Source organism: Rhinatrema bivittatum, chromosome 6, assembly GCF_901001135.1.
Source record: "Rhinatrema bivittatum chromosome 6, aRhiBiv1.1, whole genome shotgun sequence".
Classification (NCBI taxonomy): domain Eukaryota; kingdom Metazoa; phylum Chordata; class Amphibia; order Gymnophiona; family Rhinatrematidae; genus Rhinatrema; species Rhinatrema bivittatum.
Window position 1 is genome coordinate 109,821,159 of NC_042620.1, and position 23,673 is coordinate 109,844,831.

At 44.4% G+C, this 23,673-nt stretch overlaps 1 protein-coding gene across 5 annotated transcripts in view; it reads right to left on the reverse strand.

Annotated features, from left to right (window-relative positions):
• Positions 1–23,673, reverse strand: part of TLK1 (tousled like kinase 1) — a 388,382-nt gene that overhangs the window by 109,656 nt on the left and 255,053 nt on the right. For all 5 annotated transcript variants that reach the window (XM_029605752.1, XM_029605753.1, XM_029605751.1 and 2 more), the window contains one exon: positions 14,855–15,043. In XM_029605752.1, coding sequence (XP_029461612.1) covers positions 14,855–15,043 — 189 coding nt within the window. The remainder of the gene's footprint in view (positions 1–14,854; positions 15,044–23,673) is intronic.

Sequence of the window (23,673 nt, forward strand, 5' to 3'; positions counted from 1 at the left end):
CAGCACACTGAGCCGACGATTTTAAAGTATTATCCACTATGATGACTAGATCTTTTTCCTGGGTGGTAGCTCCTAATATGGAACCTAACATCGTGTAACTACAGCAAGGGTTATTTTTCCCTATATGCAACACCTTGCACTTGTCCACATTAAATTTCATCTGCCATTTGGATGCCCAATTTTAAAGTCTTGCAAGGTCCTCCTGTAGTGTATCACAATCTGCTTGTGATTTAACTACTCTGAATAATTTTTTTTTATAATCCACAAATTTGATAACCTCACTCGTCATATTCCTTTCCAGATCATTTTATATACTGAAAAGCACTGGTCCAAGTATAGATCCCTGAGGCACTCCACTGTTTACCCTTTTCCACTGAGAAAATTGACCATTAATCCTACTCTGTTTCCTGTCTTTTAATCAGTTTGTAATCCACGAAAGGACATCGCCTCCTATCCCGTGACTTTTTAGTTTTCTTAGAAGCCTCTCGAGGGGCTTCATCAAACACCTTCTGAAAATCCAAATACCCTACATCTACCGGTTCACCTTTATCCACATGTTTATTAACCCCTTCAAAAAAATGAAGCAGATTTGTTAGGCAAGACTTCCTTTGGGTAATCCATGTTGACTGTGTTCCATTAAACCATGTCCTTCTATATGCTCTATGATTTTGATCTTTAGAATAGTTTCCACTATTTTTCCCGGCACTGAAGTCAGGCTCACTGGGGTCTATAGTTACCAGGATCACCCCTGGAGCCCTTTTTAAATATTGGGGTTACATTGGCCACCCTCCAGTCTTCAGGTACAAAGGATGATTTTAATGATAGGTTACAAATTTTAACTAATAGATCAGAAATTTCATTTTTGAGTTCCTTTAGTACCCTAGGATGCATACCATCTGGTCCAGGTGATTTGCTACTTTAGTTTGTCAACCTGGCCTACTATATCTTCCAGGTTCACAGTGATTTGGTTTAGTTCGTCTGACTCATCACCCTTGAAAACCTTCTCCGGAACTGGTATCTCTCCAATATCCTCATTAGTAAACACGGAAGCAAAGAATTCATTTAGTCTTTCTGCAATGGCCTTTAACCCCTCGGTCATCTAATGGTCCTGACTCCCTCACAGGTTTCTTGCTTCGGATATATTGAAAAAAATTGTTATTATGCATTTTTGCCTCTATGGCCAACTTCATTTCAAATTCTCTTTTCGCCTGTCTTATCAATGTTTTACACTTAACTTGACAATACTTATGTTTTATCCTATTTTTTTCAGATGGATCCTTCTTCCAATTTGTGAAGGATGTTTTTTTGGCTAAAACAGCCTCTTTCACCTCACCTTTTATCCATGACTGTAATCGTTTTGCCTTCCTTCCACCTTTCTTAATGCGTGGAATACATCTGGACTGCACCTCTAGGATTGTATTTTTAAACAATGTCCATGCTTGTTGAACACTTAACCTTTGCAGCTGCATCTTTCAGTTTTTTTCTATTTACCTCATTTTATCAAAGTTTCCCTTTTGAAAGTTTAGTGTTAGAGCTGTAGATTTACTTATTGTTCCCCTTCCAGTTATTAGTTTAAATTTGATCATGTTATGATCACTATTGCTAAGTGTTTTTATATACCTATATTATATAGATGTCACACCTGTGACAGGTAAAAACATGCTTTCTTGGAAAAACAGCGCCATCTGTTGGACGTACAAGCAACACAAGCTATCTACAATATAATGGGGCTCTGACCGATGGCCCACAAATGCGCAGTAGAGAGCAGCTCTACCGCGCATGTGCGGACCACTGAGCTCTGCGCTACGTGCTGGGTGTCACAGAGGGGAGGAGGAAAGGGCAGACGAGTTGCTGCTCTGAGAAACGGCTCAGCCCGTTCCTCCCCCGCTGGGGAAGGGGGGAGGGAGTAGGGACTGCCGGACAGTTACACACAGGAGGAGGAAAGGGTAGAAGAGTCACTGAGCCAGTTCGTCCACCGCCGGTGAAGGGGGGGGAGGGAGTTGGGACGGCTGGAGCAGAGCAAATGCAGTAGAAACCGGTTGTGAAGAGATCACAAGCAGCTGCAGCCTGCAGCAGCCAAAGCGCAAACAGCTGAACAGAGAACAGCTTGCCCTCCTCCCCCGCCCCCTGAGTCCCGCAGATAAGGAGAAGCCAAGTGAATATCCCGCAACTGCGGGGGGGGGGGGGGGGGGAAAGGCAATGTTGTCAGCCCGCCCGTGGGTCTCAGCCGCCACAGGAAGAGTTTACATGGGCATCGCTCCACCCCCACTCCCAGCAAAGCACTGTGACGAAAGTGAAAGCCAGAGCCCTGCTCCCTCCTCCCTCTCAAGCCTCACGGATTTCTTAAAGGTACAGGTCTGCCAGAAAGAGCAAATTAAGCTAGGCAACATGTCCCAAATCTGTTTCAGTGCCTGCCGCCTGCCCTTTGCGATGGGGGAGGGGGGGGACGGACAGACTGAATGTTTTCCTCTCTCTCCCAGATACAACTGGCGTGGGAACTTTGCAAGCTCTTGCGAGTGCAGAGTAAAGACTTAGGTGGGGAGGGGACAAAAATCCCACCCATTTTAACTGTGTGAGAGAGAAGTGTGGTAATGTGCGCTGAAGGCGAATGTGAGTGCCAGAGAGAGAGGGAGACTACGTGAGGGATTGTGTATATGTGTGAGAGGGATTGGGCGTGCGTTTGTGAGGGACAGAGGGAGAGTGTATGTGCAAGAGAGAGAGAGAGAGAGAGCAAGCCTATGTAGGGGGCTGTATGAGAGAGAGATTCTCTACCCCCCCCCCCCCAGCTCTCCACTTATAGGTTACAGTGGAAGGGGTTCAGTGTAGAGGAGAATGGGAGAGCAAAGGAGTTGGGGCCTGTAAGGATAGAGTGAAAGGGGTCTGAGCCTGTCCCTCCGCCACCAGGGAAGGGGGGAGGGAGTTGGGATGGCAGGACCATAACGCCTCGCGAGATCCTCCTCAGCCACCGCTGCAGATCCTACCACTGCCGCCACCTTGGCCCTTCGTGGGGAGGGGGAGGGCGGGGGGGAGGAGCGGAGCAGAGCAAAGACGTAGGAGGAGAGGGGACAAAAATCTCGCCCGTTTTAACGGGCGAGATTGGACTAAATAAAACTAAAAATTGGACTAAATAAAACTAAAAACTAAATAAAACTCTTTTCTCATATGTGGCAGCACTTACAACCCCTGTTCCTCCTACCTTCCCAGAAGCAGCCCAAAACAAATCTACTGAGCTGGCAATCTTCTTTGACAACAAAATCAAAAATCTACTTACCCCTCTGGCAACATCCAACATTTCATCAAATTCCCCGCCTCTACCCAGCCAGAATCTATCACCAACTATCCACAAACAGATGCTAGAATCTCTTGAACCCACATAATCCCTGGAAATCGAATCGATAATCAAGAATATGAAGCCTTCATCACATCCTTTGGACCAAATACAGACCAAACTTCTTCTCAGCATTCCTAACACCATTGCTAAACCTCTGGCCGACATCATAAATTGCTCCCTCACGCAAGGATCTGTCCCTGACGCTTTAAAAATTGCTTCTCTGAAGCCCTTACTAAAAAAAAACAACCTAGACCCAGCAAACCCTGTAAATTTCCACCCCATTGCAAACTTACCTTTTATAGCCAAGCTAATGGAAAAGCTGGTCAACATCCGACTCACAGACTACCTTGACTCTCACAATATTCTCTACCCTTCCCAATTCGGTTTCAGGAAACGCCTAAACACAGAATCCCTCCTCCTCTCATTAACGGACAACATCCTGATGGGCCTTGACAAGGGACAATCCTACCTTCTAGCCCTTCTCGACATCTCTGCGGCGTTCGACACTGTAAACCATACTATCCTCATCAACCGTCTAATGGAAATAGGCATCTCTGGCTCTGCACTGGTTCAAATCCTTTCTGAACAACAAGCACTACAAAATTAAAATAAATGACAAAGAATCCCAAGCCATACCTTCTAAACAAGGAGTACCACAGGGCTCATCACTCTCCCCTACCCTGTTTAATATCTATCTACGTCCTTTATGCCAATTACTTAATAGCCTCAACCTCACCCACTTTATATACGCAGACGTGCAGATCCTAATCTTTTTTTTTGTTTTTTTTGTTTTTGTATGTATTTTTTTTTTTTCTGTATGTATATATATATTTATATATATATATATATATATATATATATATATATATATATATATATATATATAATATATATATGTATATATATATTTTTTGTTTCTGTATGTAAACCGGAGTGAAGGCAACTCTGCTATACCTCGGTATATAAAAAATGCTAAATAAATAAATAAATAATCCCCATCTCAGACTCCTTCTCCACTACTATAAAATTTTGGGACAGTTGCCTACACGCAATCAACCTTCTCTCGAACCTCAACCTGGTCCTTAATACGTCCAAAACAGAACTCCTAGTCATCTCCCCTAGCGATAATAACTCAGTCACCAACAACGCAATTATTCCTCTAGCAAGCCAGGTTAGAGACCTTGGGGCCACCCTCGACTCTAGACTGAACTTCAAAAAGTTCATTAACTCCACTACTAAAGAATGCTTCTTTAAGCTACAGGTCCTAAAGCAGCTAAGACCGCTCTTACACTTCCATGATTTCCGTTCAGTTCTTCAAGCCATTCTGTTTTCAAAGTTAGACTACTGCAACGCTCTACTACTTGGTCTCCCCGCCTCATCTACTAAACCTCTACAGATGCTGCAAAATGCAGCGGCCAGGATCCTTACAAACACACGTCGTAAGGACCACATCACACCAATCCTAAAAATCCTACACTGGCTACCCATTCAGTACAGAATACTCTTCAAGACTCTTACCATCATCCACAAATCTGTCTATCAGCAATCCACACTCCAACTCTCCATTCCTCTCAAACTACATGTCTCCGCAAGGCCGATTAGCTCCGCATACAAAGGCTCTCTCCAGGCTCCCCCAATTAAATCCTCAGTTCACAACTCCATTCATAAACGAGCACTATCGACAGCGGGACCGCTCCACTGGAATCCACTACCTCCGGATCTACGCCAGGAACAATGCCATCTTTCCTTCAGAAAGAAACTGAAAACTTGGCTGTTCGTGCAAGCATTCAGCTGAACGAGCCTCAAATCAACCAGTACTGACTCTTTCACCCTCCCCCCCTCCTTCCTTCCAGTTTTCCCCACCACCTCGCCTTGCCCCGGTTCCTGCCCTCTCCTCACCCACCCGGTTCCTCCCCTGCTCCTTTACCCTCAGGAAATGTTATCTAGTAATTGCTTATGATAAATTACCCACAAAATCAAGCAACTATGTTTATCTATATATGTACCGCTACTTAATCTACTGTTCGCTGCTCTACTATATTACTCTCCAGTTGTATTCGTTTGAACTTCATCTCTCCTAACGCCCAAGTTTTTACTCCCTGTTTATTGTAACTTTGTCTTCTCCATAGTTGTTAATGTGGTTTTTCCCCTAGTTCCATTGTAAACCGGTATAAGACAAGACTTGTCTGGAGCATCGGTATATTAAAAGAATTTAAATAAATAAATATTTTACGATTCCATTTCAATGTTTCTGATTGCATTATTAAATTGAATTTTCATAGACTTAAATTTATTTTCATTTTGATTTAATTATTTCATGTAACATTGCACTGGAATTGAGCTGTGTCGTTTACCATACCGTTCATTTAGTGAGTTTAGTTTATGTTTTTTCTTTTTTCATTTCTAGAATTATGCGGTTTACATCTAGACACGGATTGCTTCTCACATGGACAATTATATGTTACGTGTTCTAGAGTCGGCAAACCAGACAGTCTCTATATCTGCACAGACAATGGAACAAAAAATATTGTATACACACAAGCATTGTGAAATTAACCATAGTCGAAACGTGCGCTCTCTCTTTTCTTTCTTTTCCATTTAACCAGACTGAGCCACAGCAACGCGTGGCCGGGTACAGCCAGTTTTAAATAAAGTAGTAGATGATCTGCTGACCTTGCCTCATGATCTCAAGGTTGCAAAACACTGCATACAAGCAGTAGTCAGAGCCAGAGTCCTAGGGCATATAGGGAGAGTGTGTACAAGTATGAAAAAAAGTTATAATACTTTTGTGCAAATCACTGCCACAGTGTCATTTAATATGGTATTTATCTCCAAAAGAATATAGGCAGAAGAGGGGAAGTCCAGAAAAGATTTACCAAAGTGATGCAGTCTGTACTAAACATCCTATGAAATGAACTGAGATCTAAGGACCTGATTAAGTACACTATAGAAGGGAGGAAGGAGGCAGCAGCTATAACGGAGGCATTCAGGTACCTCAAAACACAAAGCACAAGTAAACAAGCAAGCATTTTTCACTGGAAAGGGAGTTCTTAAGAAGTCACGATATGAGATTCAAATGGGTAGATTGAAGAATTATATTAGGAAATATTTCTTCACAGAAATGGTGCTGGATGCATGAGGGAGACAAAATTGTAACAGAACTCAAAGCATGGGATAAACATAAATAATTCTTATATGTAAAGACGTAAAGGTAAAGCTGTAGCTTATGCGGGGTTTACGGTATTGCAACAGGAAAAGAAACTGGGCAGACTAGATGGGCCTTATAGTTCTCATATGCATTCACAATATTTTTTTTCTATGTTCCCATTAACTCTGCATGACCTCATCTTGAGGCACTTCTCTATGGCAAACAAGAATTACGAAATGTTTTGGTTGCTGAAATACTCCTTTTATGCCACCAGAATATATTTGTTCCAAATATGAAAATAGTAAGTACTAATAGGGGATTTAAAAAAACCCCAGGCCAGAAATCACTCTTGAATAATCTTCACTCTTCAAGGCCTGCCTCTCAACTTCAAGACCATCAGTTTCAGGGGCTTTGGGTCTTGGTGATGTATAAAACTTTTAAGTAAAAATGCCCTTTCCTAGTGGATCAGATACAGATAATGATCAATTCTGGATATGGGTCTACTGGGGCAGTATGGTGCTATAAGCGTCACTGGATGTGGATGGCTCCTAATCATGTACAGAGGTGGAGGCGAGAAGGAAAATATCAGGCAGAAGCTGTGCTTGTTTAAGAAGTGCATCTGTATCCATGGCCTGAGCATCCATGCAACTGCTGAAGTACTGTAGGGTATTTGTTCAATATCAATGCCTTGAGGTCCATGGTTGGAGATCCCAAGTATTGGTTATGGACAGAAAGGCGATTGCATCTGCTCTCACTCTTTCACATGCAGGACAATCCTGCTTAATCTGCTTGAGAGTTTAGTTTCCTGCCACATGAAGTGAAGATTGACTGGTGAGGTGCTTCTCGGCCCATTATAGGACCTTGGCATACTGGAACTGTGCATCCTTCCTAATTTGTTCAGATATAACACAATCATATAATGACAGACTTCAATTAGACATCCTTGTGGAGAACCAGTGGCTAAAATGTCACCAGGGCTATGTAAACTTATTTTCTGAATATTCACATGTAATATTTTCTCTGTTAAGAGTCGAAGGGCTCTGAACAACCAACTCCTGCAGGCTGGTTCTCTATCCCTGTTGACTATCATACATGAAAATGAAAATAAAAGTCCACTTCTGAAAACCCAAAAGCATGCATTTGTTCAGATGTGCTTGGAAAAGTCACCAGAAAGAAAGCTCTTCCTATTTTAGGAAAACCAGATGCTTTGAAATAAGATTCTTTTGCAGCGCCAATATCTACTGCAGAGACCCTCAATGTTTCAAAATATGTTTTCTCCACATATCAATAGTGACTCTAGGGCTTCACATATCTCCTGAGGGAGAGGCTTTGACATACCCTTCACCTCCTTCCTATGTCCCCCAAGACATGAAGTGGTTCTCCTCGATTTTGTCAAAAATCGCTAGTCACAATTTAACCACGCCCAGCCACTGTACTCCTTATAGGTTTCTAGCATGGTATCTGCGTAACTTAGAATAGGCCCGCACTGCGAAGGGTCAACTTGTCCCATGACACTCATCATCATCTGGAGGAATGCCCAAGTCCAGTTGATGTTTCTGGGCACTTTCGTGTCTGCGCTGGGCACTACTCCCTCATTCTTATCTTTCTTCCGCGTGGACTTCCTGTGCCTTCCCTTCCACAATCCTAAATATATCTATGTACACCCTTTTCTTGATTTTCTTACGTACAGCCCTAGGCATGCTTTCCCATAGTTAAGATAATGTAGTCAGGGACAGAGGCATCCTAACTGCCTTTCCAGTTTCAGCCAACAGGCAAGGAATGCTGCGATCAGACAAAGAATCTGAGTCCGATGAGTCTGAGGAGCTACTACTCGTGCTGGGATTGGATCTACACTTGCATTTTTGCTTGCTCTTTCTTTTGCTTGCTGAGGTAGGAACTCACTTGTTTCTTTTCTACACATAAACCACCCCCAGATCCTGTTTAAAACTCACCCTTTGCTGTCTCGACGGTTACTGCTCCTGTTGCTATCCTAATGCTTACCCATTGTCCTCCCAGATTGCTCTGCAAGGTGGGGACGACTTGCATTTAGCCTGATGGGTGTTGCTCTTGTGCATCTTGGGATTCCTGCGATGCTGAAGTGCTGGCCTCAGCCACCGCCCTGCTATTGCTTGCACTGTTTGCAAGTCTTACCAGTCCTGGCTCTGCTCAGGGATGCTGGACAGTGCCACATCCCTTCGGATATGTGGAATAAAGATATGGGCCAGTGCATCCAGGAAATGGTGGGAAAGCCCAATGAGGAGGACTGTTGGTGGGGTATGTACCAGTTTCCCAACTATTAGTTGCATGGGAAGGGCCTGCAGATCAGCCTCTTCCCTCTTGCCAGGCTGCACAATCCGGCATACCCCCTTGGAGGATGACAACTACTGACCAAGCCCCATGAATCTGGATTAGATATTCATCCCACCTTGTCTTGGCCATGCATTACACTCACTCCCATAACTCGAAATAGGGACATAGATCTGCCTGGAATTCTGTTGTGCCCTCCCATCAATGACGAGGACCCTCTTGCTGCTGCACTGGCATCACATCCTGACAGCCATGTGTTTGTGCGCCTCTGCAGAGGTACAGATATGAGTCTATAGTAACCAGAGCCCCTCCAGGGGGATCTTGCTGCTGGCTATGTGCTACTTCCCTCTCAGAAAGGGTGTGCCGGAAGAGTGATTTTTTTTTTTATTGCTGCTCCCTTGGTACCTCCTTGTTGGTGCTCCCATTACAGGTTGTCCCTTAGTGTCCCCTTGTCATCCGCTTGGGCTTCTTCCTGTGATATGGTTTTGACTTCACTCCTTACTCCCCCACCCCCCCCCAAGAGGATCTCCTCACCCTCTAATCTCATACATGGCTCCAGAACACAGGTTTCTCTCTGCCGTTCTTCCAGGTGTTTCCTCCTAACCACTTTTTTGTGTATGTAATTATATCAAAGATTTTTTTTCCTTTTTTTTTTTTTTAATGTAGGCACCTATGGACTGTGCAGCAGTCTTGATAGGGGCATGGGTAGGGACCTGTATTCACCAGGACACTTACAGCTGTGCTTGATTTCTCCCTGTCCTGCAGCCATGTCCTTGAAGTACCCAGTGGTCAACTGCCCTTTCTTGAACTTCCCAGGATCATCTGTAGTTAGTTGCTATGATCATGCACTTCTGCTCACCTGACCTGAAATCTTTGGCCACAATCTGATGCCTCCTGCATTCGCGGCCGCACACGAGGTCAAGTCAAGCGCAGGATTGGTGTGATCAAAAAGAGTTGACTGCTTCCTTGCACCACCATTTAAAGCACCTGTGAACACACAGCACGCTTCACCTCTTTTTCCCCCCCTCCGCTGTCACTGCAGGGACGGCCGTACCTGAAAGGCTTCTGCTGCTGCGATGCTGGGAGGGAGGAGGTCGATGGAGAAAGAAGGGCAGCAGGAACAGCAGCGCCAGGCGTGCCACAACAGGGAACTTCCCTCACCCCCCACACCCAGGAGCACCGTCCCACAGTGGTAGGCTGCCTTGGCACCCAATTACAGGTGGGCTTCGGGTACAGTATGTTGCACAAACTGACCCACAAAGAGTTGATAGGATGCTATGTGGGTACTGAGCATAGCCCCCTGATAAACCGTCTTCCAATAAGGTTAAAGGTACAATACTCTTTCCCTGGGGGGCACTGAAGAGTGGATTCTAGAACACTTGGCCTTTTTGAAAGCAGATGACTACAACTGTCTGATGAGGCAGTTGCTGCTTCTTGAATCTAGAGACCTTCTGAATATGGTATATTGTGTCCACCTCTTATTCACCAATAACACAGAGGGCAGAGAGAGAGAGATGGTTTTCTTGCATTCTCCTCTGCCTCTCCTGCAGGACCACATGGACAGTTACTGCCACAATTTCTTTTTGGAAGGGATCCACAAATTGGTGAATCTCAGGAATTTTTGACCTGGACTTTTCTTCCTGTAAACTCAAAGATAATGGTTTCTGCCACTAGTTAGTTTGTTTATTTTTAAACAAAATCAGCAAAGGCAAGCTCCTCCAGAGGAGACTTTCTCCTCTCCTATGGTGGAGAGAGGTCGGGGGGAGACCTGTTGACTCCTCATGATCAGAATAGACCTCAAATACATAGGCATACGCCCAGGAGCACTCACTGAGCCTGAAACAGAGGTTGGCAGTTCAGTCCGAGTTTGCATCTAGCTAAAAGACAAGACCTCAATGAAGGTGTTCCTTTTTGTTGGCGTCTAGAACTCTGAACTTGTGCCTTGGCGAAGCTTCTTCCTCACTCCTGATGCACTGCAAATTGTTATCAGTGTGGTAATTCTCAATGCTAATGCTTCTCCAGGAATCAGCAGCAGGGTACTTCTGTTAGATGCTGTGAGAGTATCAAGCAGCAACTGGACATCCATTTGTAAAGCTACAGATACCAATGCACTTGCAACTCAGATCCAATGCTGCCTGGATCATCTTCTCCAACTCCTCCTAAAAAATTGCCTATGCCAATAAAGCATGGGAAGAAAGAGTAGTCACATCCTTCTCAGCCCCTTGAAGATCAGTGGGTGGCATCTGGGGCCTTGGAAGCTGTTGTGATTCTAGAGTTTCCCTCTTTACAGGAATACTTTGGGGGATTTAGGACCATTGCCAGAATCCTTTTACTTCCAGTATCATACACTGACAGGCATGGATCCTTCTTAGTCTTTACCTGATGACTGATATCATTACTCCCAAGGGTCATATGGGTACTCAGCCTCACTGTAGTCCACAAGGGATAGGGCCCTGGGTGTTCGGCCTTTATCCAGAGGCACGGGCATCAGTGGCACCGGTGCTGGCAAAGCTGGATGGGGGGCTGCAGGCCTCTATGGAAATTCCTCCTCTGAGGAATCAGTAATGAGCAGCTTATCAGTCAGGGGAAGCATTGGTTCCTCGTCGGGCATCGATGGACTCCTGAGAAACTGCGCCAACTGGGTCGGTAACACACAGATAAGCATGTTGAGCCATTCCAGCAGGGCGAGTGCCGACACAGTGTGCCGCGGGTTCGATGCTCTGCAGTGCCTGCTGCACTGCCACCTGGATCCTGGGTTCCAGCTCCTCCTCGAAAGTTGCTGATGCCAAATCAGACTGGGAGTCAGAAGGGGTGGCCAAATCTTCCTCAGATCTGACATGGATCAGTGACTGGCACCAGGACTGGTGGATACAGTCACGGACCCTGGCATCAATGGAGGATGGGCACTCCTCACCATGGGGTTGCTTCGGGGGCATCACGGCATGAGCCAATGCTTTCCCGAGCCCAGCACTGTGCACTGAAGGTGATCAGTGCTGATACTTCCTTGGCTTCCCTTGATGCTCAGCCCCTGTCTTTCCCCAGTGCACTCGACCTGGAAGAGACCAACTGAGGCTGGTCTCCTGCACCCTTATCCTCCAATGGCATTGATGGAACAGATGGCCCTGCAGATGCCAAAGGCTCGGTGTCCATCGTTGCAGATGCCACAGATGCAGATGGCTTGGACTTCCTTGACCCGAAGAGTTTCTCCATCTTGTCAAACAGAGCGCGACGTCCCTTAGGAGTTCTTTGTGCACATGCAGCAACCCCAAACATCATGTGAAGCCCCCAGGCAGAGGACACACGTTGTGGGGGTCCGTAATGGACATGGTCCTTGGACAGTGGGGGCACCAAAGGAAACTGGACGAAGTCATGATGAACAAAAAGAAAGGGGAAAAAAATCGAGAGACATGATGGCAGGTGGTAGACGCCGGTGGGCACCAAAGCCCCACCGCCATGAGGAGGAATAGAAGCGAAATTAAACTTACTGAACCACCGAAAACCCTGATTGGGAAGAGTAAAGGGAACCAAGAGTGACCCGCGTTCGATGAAATTGCGAGAAAACCCTCAAAGGATGGTGGAAAAGTTTTCAAAGGCAATTTCTTAAGGAAAAGCCACAAGCTCACTCAACCACGAGGTGAAAGCTCTGCAGAGAAAAAAAAAAGACCGAAGAGGGACCCCATGTGGGCACATGGAACAGGGCATGCTCAGTCAAATTCCAGAAACTTTGACATAGGTTTTCTATGCCAGGCTCCAATCAATGTTATCTATGTGTGAGGACTACCATCCTGTTTGTCCTAGGAGAAGAATTGCTATACTGGGTCAGACAAAAGATCCATCAAGCCCAGTATCCTGTTTCTAACAGTGGCCAATCTAGGTCACAAAGCAGGATTCCAAGGGGTAGATAGATTCCAAGCTGCTTATACCACAAATAAGCAGTGGATTTCTGCAACACTACCTTAATAATGGTTAATGGATATTTCCTCCAGAAACTTGTCCAAACTTTTTTTTTTTATATATATAATGCAACTACACTAATAGCTTTGATCACATCCTCTGGCAACAAATTCCAGAGCTTAATTATTCGTTGAGCACAAAACTATTTTCTCCTCAGCGCATGTCCCCCCCAGTCTTTCAGGCCGATACAGTACAGTGTGCTCCAGTGGAGAGCACTGTTAACCCACGATTGGACGCGTGTTTTCGATGTGCTAGCTTTACCCCTTATTCAGTAAGGGGTAATAGCGCGTCGAAAACCTGCGTCCAACCCCCCTGAACCAAATAGCGCCCGCAACATGCAAATGCATGTTGATGGCCCTATTAGTATTCCCGCGCGATTCAGAAAGCAAAACGTGCAGCCAAGCTGCACATTTTACTTTCAGAAATTAGCGCCTACCCAAAGGTAGGCGTTAATTTCTCCGGGCACTGGGAAAGTGCACAGAAAAGCAGTAAAACCTGCTTTTCTGGGCACCCTCCGACCTAATATCGACCCTCCGACTTAATCGGCCAGCGGCTCGCTGGTTGAAAACCAGACGCTCAATTTTGCCGGCAAAATTGAGCGTCGGCTGTCAAACCTGCTGACAGCCGCCACTCCTGTCCAAAAAGAGGCGCTAGAGATGCGCTAGTGTCCCTAGAGCCTCTTTTTGCTGTGGGCCCTCATTTGAATACAGAATCGAGCACACAGGAGAGTGGCCTGTTCGCCTGCTCTCCAGCGACTTTTACTGTATCGGCCCGTTTGTACTTTTTGAAAGAGTAAACTGTTTACTCATTCCATTCTACTCATTTTATAGACCTCCATCTTATCTCTCCTCAGCCATTTCTTCTCCAAGCTGAAAAGTCCTAATCTCTTTAGCCTTTTTTCATAGGGGAATTGTTCCACTCCCTTTATCATTTTGGTCCCTTTTCTCTATACCTTTTCTAATTCTGCTATATCTTTTTCGAGATGTGGTGACCAGAACTGAACAATACTCAAGATGAAGTTGCACCTTGGAGTAATACAGATGCGTTATGATATTCTCTGTTTTATTCTCCATTCCTTTTCTAATAATTCATAGCATTCTATTTTTCTTGGCTACTGCTGCACACTGAGCAGAAGATTTCAACATATTTTCAATGAGTTATAATAGAACCGCAGTATTATAACTCCCAATCAAGTTATTTGCTTCTCTAGTTATCAATCACTATATAACACTAGAATACAGTGTTATATATACATAAGCAATGTGAAGAAATAGCAAATGACTTCTGTTCATTATATCAGTTATAAAACTCTGCAAACTCGGTTAGAAGAGATGGGTCAAAAAATTATAATTGGGTGGGCCTGGTAGCCCAGTGGAAAGTACTGCAAAAGACCTGGATTTGATTCCCTGGGCCAGGTTTCTGTTCCCTGGGCAAGCTGGGGATACTGGAGAGGAATCACTCATTCACTGGAGACTTCCAACACCAGTCAAGTGTGTTACCTAATGGCCAGATTTAGGAATTACACATTAGCCCAGAGGTAGCTACAGCTTGTGATACATGGCTGAGCACTGTTGCTATGATGCCTGGGTCAAGTTGGGAGGAGAATATAAAAGAGGGGGAAAATCCCTTGATACTTCTGAGTGAACGTTCATAGCACCACAGCCCAATAAAAGCTGTTTTCAGTTAAGCTGGAAGCCCAAAGGAGCAAGAAATAAAACTCTCAGGTCCAAAAAAGGTTACAAACAACAGCAGCAGCAAATCCTACCCATTAAACATGTAAGCTGCCAAAGGGTGGAGATTATGAACACTGACCATGATAATTCTAAAACAGAATTATGGTTAAAAAAAACAAAACTAGTCCACAGTCACATCAATTTGACATTTTCACACAGATTTCTTGTGTTTAAACCATCAAAACCTAATACCTATGGATGAAATTCCAGTTAATGGGAAATATCTGCAATTGTTAATTTTTTATTCTAACACTCACTTGGCTTTTTGGTTGTGCACGTTACCCCTTATATTTGTTGATCAGTAGACAGTTTAAACTCCAGAGCAAATGTAATATAGTTACTTATAATCTTCGTGAAAATAAATTAAAAGTCAAAACTTACAGCTGTGGTAAGCTAGGTTTCACAAATGGATCATTTTCTGCTCCATTTACAGCTTTATTTTTCCTCTGCTTTGGTTCAGAGTTGGCCAAAATGGTTTGAGAATTATTTGTCGATGGAGGTTTACGCTTGGCCAAAAGTTTTCTTTGTCTTTCAATCTCTTCTCTTTGCTGATTTACCCATTCTTGTTGCCTGTCAAAATTATGAAAGACTGAGTGAAGCAATATGCAATGAACTCTAGAAAATACTGTTAGCAAATATTTTTTAAAAGAACAATTGTTCACATTGTATGACATGTACAGTGTAACTTTTACACACTAGGAAAATGTATATAATTTTAAATTACTAAGTATACCTCTAAAAACAATTAAGCCATACAACCTAGTAATTAACATCATCACTCCATTAGGATCACGTAAATACAGCTAAAGCTCAAGAAAACAGCACAACAATTATGAAGAGAAGGACAGATCAACTAAAATAATAAAAAAAAAAATCTTGTACCTTTTTTTAACCTGGTTAAGTGCTCGGTGTTGACTAGCAAGTTACTATAAACTAAAGTATGATGTATGAATTTTAAAAATTTGTCTCCATAACACAAATAAAGGCATCATAACAGCGGATGCACATTTTTCATTATTTAATAGCTTCAATATTAAAACAAGTTAAGTGACTGTTTTATAGCTGTTCTCTGGATTAAAACATATGTTCCAAAATCTTGAATCTTATATTTGCCTGTTTCCTTTTTGGAATACAGACGTTGTGTCTTAACAGTTGTTGGTCCAATAAAGACAAATTATATTAAAAAAAAAAAAAAGTGCTCCTCTGCTACCAGACTGCAGAGTTCAGTGGTCATTAAGGAGATACCACTGTTGAAGACTTACACCTCAAGAACATCTCAGGAAGGATGATAATATGCAGCCAAGGAAAGAACTTGTTCAGTTCCACAATATAAAAGATCAGAGGACTCTGCATGGGTAGAAAACTTTGTATCTAAGATTTAAACTTTATGCTGTATGATCTTTGTAAGTGCAGTCCTAATTTGACTAATTTTCGTTTACAGTTAAAGAGTTAAAATAAGGCAAACATATTAACCTTGACCCAAACCTTTTACCACATACAGTACTATAACCATTCAATCAGACTGAAGCAACTATTTTAATAGCTATATACGCCTTCATGTATTAACATGGCTCTTTGGAATATCAAGTACGCAGGTTTATCTTGAAATATTTCCTCTTTTATACACTGTTCTTTATGGGTTCAATTCACCAAATCTGAGGCAAGAAAGGGACCAGGGTGAGTAGCTGTTTGGAAAGACCAGCAAATATAAGAAATGTTAAAAAAACACAACAGCTATTAAAAGCTAGTACAGAGGCTTCATGGTAGAACAAATTTCTGTGAACTTGGTGATGAAGCATTTTGGGCCTGTCCTTTGATCTATGGAATGTATTAGATGCTTCGTTTTCCTATGAATGATTCTAATTCTCTTTTCAGACATACAAAGTCACTTGGGAAAGGATTTCACACTGGGCATGTGCAAGTTATGACATTAACACAAACTGATTGCAAGAAGTCAAAAACGCTGCCCACACTGCAAGCTCCATACCACCTTATTTACATTCTCTAAGAATTTATTCACCCCAAGTCTATAAAATTCAAATAGGAAAAAATACAATACACTCACATAGAAATCAATGCTTATAACTGAAACAACCTGTCAATGCATTAGCAAACTGCAGTGCATAAGGAACTGCTGGCATACAAGACCAGTATATGTGTAAAACAAAAAACACTTGTTCCCATACACTTATTATTCTTCCTCCATGTTTACCTCTCCTCTTCATGAGAGAACAGGTCACTACCCTACATACCTTTCCCTTACACATACTATGCAATCCTCAACCCCTGCATTGCTGTTATGGTCTCACAATCTTGAAACCTGCTTCAACATAGACTAGAAAGCAGCACTTCAGCTGGGCACTGGAGTCTCATCTGTCACACACACAGGACTTATCAATAAATTACCTACCCTGTGTTTCCAGAAGTCATGCAACAGGGGGTTCTATCTTGCCACCTTTTACAACAGACATCACACCCATTAGCTGGCATAGTGTCTTATAGGTCTTGCCCTTCTTCTAAAGCCTGAGGTTAAACATCACTAAACAACAAAGGATACTGAGAAATTACTACTTACTTTTATTTATTTATTTTTATTTACGCTTTTTTTATACTGAGGTATAGCTAGTTGCCTTCACTCCGGTTTACATCATCAACAACTATTACATATAACAGTGTGTGAACTCGAAAACGTGAAAAAACATGCATATTCATTGTTACAGATAAACACCAACATAACATCTAACTGAATCTGATCTGGTGAACGAGAATAATACAAAAAGAGGAGGAAATTTTTTAAATTAGCTCAACTAACCAAAAATGTTGAGATTACTTACCTGATAATCTCCTTTTCCTTAGTGTAGACAGATGGACTCAGAACGAATGGGTATAGTATGCTCGTGCTAGCAGTTGGAGACGGATCTGACGTCAGCACGGGTACATATACCCCCACAGGAAGTGAAGCAACTCAGTAATCTTCCTTGCAAAAGCTGTATGAGCTATATAAGTGTAGCTGACCGATCAATTAAAAAAACAGGATTACCCTGACAGATTGATAGTAGCTGGAGACCGCCAGTGTTCTTCAACCGGAAGGCGTCGACACCCAGCAGGGTGGAGGCCCTATATAAGCAAAACATGGCTTACTGTGAATCGGCGAATCTCCATGAATACCGGCAGCCGGGCGGGATGGTGAGTCCATCTGCATACACTAAGGAAAAGGAGATTATCAGGTAAGTAATCTCTACATTTCCTGTCGTGTAGCAGATGGACTCAAGACAAGTGGGATGTACAAAAGCTACTCCTGGACTGGGCGGGAGGCTGCCCGAGGTCCATGTAGGATTGCCCTCGCAAATGCTGTGTCCTCCCTCCAGACGGTAGAATCTGGAGAAAGTATGAAGGGAGGACCACGTTGCCGCTTTACATATCTCCGCCGGTGACAGCATCCCGGTTTCTGCCCAAGAGGCCGCTTGCGCTCTGGTAGAATGAGCCTTGACCTGTAGTGGAGGCGGCTTTCCTGCCTCTACGTAGGCTGCCTTGATGACTTCTTTGATCCAGCGGGCGATGGTCGGCCGTGAGGCCGCTTCCCCTTGTTTCTTCCCGCTGTGCAGGACGAACAGGTGGTCCGTCTTTCGTACTGGTTCTGACATGTCCAGGTATCTGGGCAGTAATCTGCCAATGTCGAGATGACGTAGTAGTCGACCTTCTTCCGACTTCTGCAAACCATCCGTAGTGGGCAAGGATATGGTTTGGTTGAGGTGAAATTGTGAGACGACCTTCGGCAAGAAGGAAGGAACTGTGCGAAGATGGATAGCCTCTGGAGTGATTCTGAGAAACGGATCACGGCAGGACAGTGCTTGTAGCTCTGAGATGCGACGGGCGGAACAGACCGCCAGTAAGAACACCATCTTCAAGGTCAACAAACGAAGGGACAGACCTCTCAGGGGCCTGAAGGTGGATCCCGCTAGAAAATCCAACACTAGGTTGAGGTTCCACAGAGGCACCGGCCACTTCAGTGGCGGGCGAATGTGCTTGACTCCTTTCAGGAAGCGTGACACATCAGGGTGTGTGGCAATGGTGTTGCCGTCCCTCCGGGGACCATAGCAAGATAGCGCCGCTACCTGTACCTTGATGGAGCTGAGAGAAAGACCCTTCTGAAGCCTATCTTGTAGGAAGTCCAAAATGATAGGTATCTTAGCGGCATGTGGATTGGTGCTGTGAGAATCGCACCAAGCTTCAAAAACTCTCCAGATCCTTATATATGTAAGCAATGTGGAGAACTTGCGTGCTCGGAGGAGTGTATCGATTACCGCCTCCGAGTAACCTCTCTTCTTCAGTCGAGCCCTCTCAATGGCCAAACCGTAAGAGAGAATTGAGCCGGATCCTCGTGGATGATGGGGCCCTGCCGCAGCAGGTCCCGGTAAGGAGGCAGGGGTAATGGGTTCCCTGCCAGCAGTCTTCTCATGTCTGCGTACCAGGGTCTTCTTGGCCAATCCGGGGCCACTATAAGAACTAGGCCTCTGTGCCGCTGAATCTTGTGTAGAATGGCGCCCAGCAGGGGCCACGGAGGAAAGGCATATAGCAGAATCCCTTAAGGCCATGGTTGTACCAGGTTACATGCCGAGCAGAGACTTAGAGTTCGCATGTCCGAGCCCGGAGGAGCCGGCTCCGTGGATGCCTGCTGCTCCATGTCTGCCGTTATTACCACCCAACCGGACTATGCGCCTATGTACGGGCGTCTTATAAACATGCGCCTATAAGCGGGCGCCTAAGCAATGTGCGCCCCCGAGCGGGTGTCTTATAAACAGGCGCCTAAGCAATGGGCGCCTATGAGAAAAGCGTACGGCAGCGGGAGCAACGGGCGCTTATCGCAGTATGCGAATACCAAGAAACATGGCCATTTCTTCGGCGTGCTGCCTCACAAGCAGGCCCAGCTAGTCCACACTTCCTCAGAGACCACAGAAAAGATGTGCAACTTACCCTTGTCTTCGGCACTTCCCGGCTGGAACCCGGGTGGTCTCCGGCTGCGGGGGGAGAGGGGAAGTACCTTCACCGCCGCTCTAGGAAGTGCACCCGCTGCCTCTAGGCCGCGCCCGAGCCCTTCTCGCTTGGGGGCCAAGTCCACGCCGGGTCCGAGGCTGCCTCTATGCCATGCCCGAGCCCTCCTCGCTCAGGGGCTAGGTCCCTGCCGCGACCCGGCCACTGGACCGAGGCTCTCACCTCCGAGGGACCACGGAAGTCAGCTCGGGAAACTCAACTGGGGGAGGAACCGAATGGTATCCCGCCGGAGTGCAGGGCTTGTCTTCAGCAAGTTGAGAATTTTTTTTTTTTTGTAGAAGTTTAGAATTTGGAAACACGCTCAGCGAGCATGAGGTAGCTCCAAACTGCTTTGGAGACGGAAATTACTGAGTTGCTTCACTTCCTGTGGGGGTATATGTACCCGTGCTGACGTCAGATCCGTCTCCAACTGCTAGCACGAGCACACTATACCCACTTGTCTTGAGTCCATCTGCTACACGACAGGAAATGCAATTTCTTCCTGGTTCAATATCACACTCAACATTGCTGACCAGCTTTGCCCCTCCGCCACAAAAACCATTAATCCCTCCCACAAAAACAAAAAACCTTGGTACTCCCCGGAACTTAAAGCACAGAAAAATCTCCTTTGAAAACTGGAAAGACAATGGCGAAAGTTTCCCTTACCAGCCACAAAAACATCCTACTACCAAGCAATGGACAACCTCAGGAACACAATTCAAAATACTAAACGAGACTATTATGCCCAAAAGATTCATAACCTTCAATTTAACCCCAAAGCCTTATTTACCATCATCTCCAACTTCACTAAATCCCCCTCTACTCACGCTCCGAACATAGGTACCTCTAAGCAATGCAATGACTTAGCCCTCTTCTTTCAAAATAAAATCTCTGCCCTGACCGCTCACTTCCCCCATGATGCCAACATCAATTTTCATCTTCCAAAATCAAACACACCCCCTCTCATCACTAGAATCCACTTCTTCACTGGAAATTGAAAGCATACTAAAGAAAATGAAACCCTCCTCACACCCAGCTGAAACCATTCCTCCTAAACTCCTACTCACCATCCCCAATGTAATCGCCAAGCCCTTATCAGACATTCTCAACTGCTCCCTAGAACAAGGCACTGTCCCTACCATTCTCAAACAGGCAAATGTCAAACCTATACTTAAGAAACCTGACCTCGACCCCTCCATCCTATCCAATTACAGACCTATTTCAAACCTACCCTTCCTCTCTAAGGTCCTTGAAAGACTAGTCAATGTCTGCCTTACTGAACATCTTGATCAACAACAAATCCTCTACCCATCCCAATTTGGCTTCCGCAAACACCTCAGTACTGAAACCCTCCTCTTATCTCTCTCTGATAACCTACTCAAAGGACTTGATAGCGGCGGCTCCTTTCTCCTAGCCATGCTAGACATCTCTGCTGCCTTTGACACTGTCAATCATGATATCTTAATCAACCCTCCTTAAAAACATCTGCATTACTGGCACTGCCCTGCTTTGGCTACAATCGTACCTACAGAATAGACACTACACTGTCACTCTAGGTAATCATGAATCAAACCCTATCAGTCTCAACCGTGGTGTCCCACAAGGCTCCTCATTGTCCTCCACCCTATTCAATATATATATGCTCCCACTAGCCAAACTCCTCATTAACCTTGGAATATCTCACTATATATATGCTGATGACGTTCAAATTCTCATTCCTTTCACAGATTCCATCTCGAACGCTCTCCAAGTTTGGGACTCCTGTCTCTCCGCTATCAATCAGCTCCTCACTAACATGAACCTCGCCCTTAACCCGCACAAAACCGAACTACTCATTATCTCTACTAACCCGACCCTCAATGATAAACCCTCCGCTCTCCCCATCCAAGTTTCCACACATGCCAGAAACCTCGGAGTCATCATAGATGACCAACTCTCTCTAAAACCTTTCATCAAAGCCACACTTAAGGAACGTTACTACAAACTACACATAATCAAAAAGCTGAGACCACTACTACACTTCTCTGATTTCTGTACAGTACTTCAATCCATTATTTTCTCCAAAATTGATTACTGTAACTCACTTCTCCTTGGCCTCCCTGCCACTTTTACAAAACCGCTACAGCTCCTGCAGAACGCCACAGCCCGAATCCTAACCAATACACATAAAGACCACATTACCCCAACACTGAAAGATCTTCACTGGCTTCCTATCAACTCAAGAATACAATACAAATCCCTTTCCCTCATACACAAATCCTTAATTAATGAAAACACACACTGGCTCAAACAACCTTTTCAAATCCATACCTCCAATAGACCCACACACACCATCCACCAAGGTACACTACACCTCCCCCCCTCCCCTAGACTCATAAAACTAGCCTCTACCATGAAAAGAGCATTCTCTCCAGCTAGTCCAACCTTATGGAACTCCATGCCCCACGACCTCCGAACCGAAACCTACACACCTAAATTTAAAAAAAAACTAAAAACATGGCTTTTTCAACAAGCATATACCTAAACTGTCCCATTGCTCTGTTTCTCTATATTTTCATTCCCTCCCAGGAACTCCTCCAATTTTCTCCCTCTTCTCCCCTCTTCACTCTACCCTAGCAGCCCTCCCCCGCCCACACTTCTGTCAAAATCCATGTACCCATTAAATTCCTGCTGTAAACTCTAGTCCTATTCCCTTCTTCAGAACATCATGTAAACACAATTCCCTCCCATATAAAATTGAATACTTAGCCTTCTACCGTAGTTCTGTAAAGCCAAGTCAATACTTTCATATGAGTTTTTAACAAAATTATTTTATATTCGCGTTGTTAATCTTCTTAATCTTATTATTTCTGCTCCTTTCGCTTTCAAAACTCTCAGCTAGGTTCAATCAAAAGTGAAGTCCAAAACTGTGAAGGACTTCAAAGGGGCGTGGGATAAACACTGTGGATCCATCAGGTCTAGAGGAAGTGTATAAAGAGGAGGCAGCAAAACACTGCACGGAGCGGCAGTAGCCACAGAGGCATTCACGGAGCGGGATGCCAGTGGCCAGTGGTTGGTGTTCCACCTTCACGGAGCGGAAGGTGGAGGGCTGCCATCTCCAAATTACAAAAAAACCAAAAACAAAAACAAACACAGGGGTGGGCAAGAGTATGTAAAATTAATGAAGAGTTCATAAGCTATAGTTATTACCAATTATTAGGCTTATTCAATATTTGTTGATAGATAATGTGGCTTTCAATGCATACTTCACTTTCAATACATATCCAACATAGCTCTCTGCTTCAACAGCAGGGGAGAAGAAAAACTAATACTTCACGCATATCCAGCATAGCTCTCTGCTTCAACGGCAGGGGAGAAGTAAAACAACCAATAAGGGCTGAATAACAGTCTGGGTAAACAAATAAGTATGGGTGTAGCTTGCTTATTGTGGCGGTTACTACCCCTAACTAATCAAGCTTGATATTTCACTTGGATGCAGCTCCATCACTGCTCTCTGCATTAATGGTGGGGGTGAAAGGGAAATAGAACCAAAGGTTACTAGGAGCCAAGAAAAACAGATAAGTATGAGGAAAAAAAAGAAGTGTGAAGCTTGCTGGGCAGACTGGATGGGCAGATTGGTCTTCTTCTGCCGTCGATTCTATGTTTCTATGTTTCTATATTATATCGCATTTCTGTTAATCTTAATATTTTTTGCTCCTTTCGCTTCCAAATCTCTCAACTATGTTCAATCAAATGTATTCAAACTGTTTCCTTATGTGTTCCATGTAACGGTTGTGCCTTGTTCCTGGCCTTCTGCTTGTTCTTTGTAAACCGGTACGATGTGTAAATGGCTATCGGTATATTAAAAAATGTTAAATAAATAAATAAATAATGAATGATGTCGAGGCTTCTCCCAAGTGGGGTCTGGAGGCAGATTTGGAAAGACACAAATAGATATAACCTATATCCATTTCTTATTATGCTGTCAAACTACAAGTCCAAAATTACATTGGGTCAACAGTTTACATATAACCTCAGCCTGCCTCCAACTGGAAGGTCCTCTGACACAGGTACTGGGATCCGGACTATACTCTCTGAGATCCAGTCAAAACCTCACCACAGGTTTTGACTGGGGTGCTGGCTTTGGGGCCCTCTGCAGACTTGGGCAAGCATGAGCAGCCTCTTGTGCA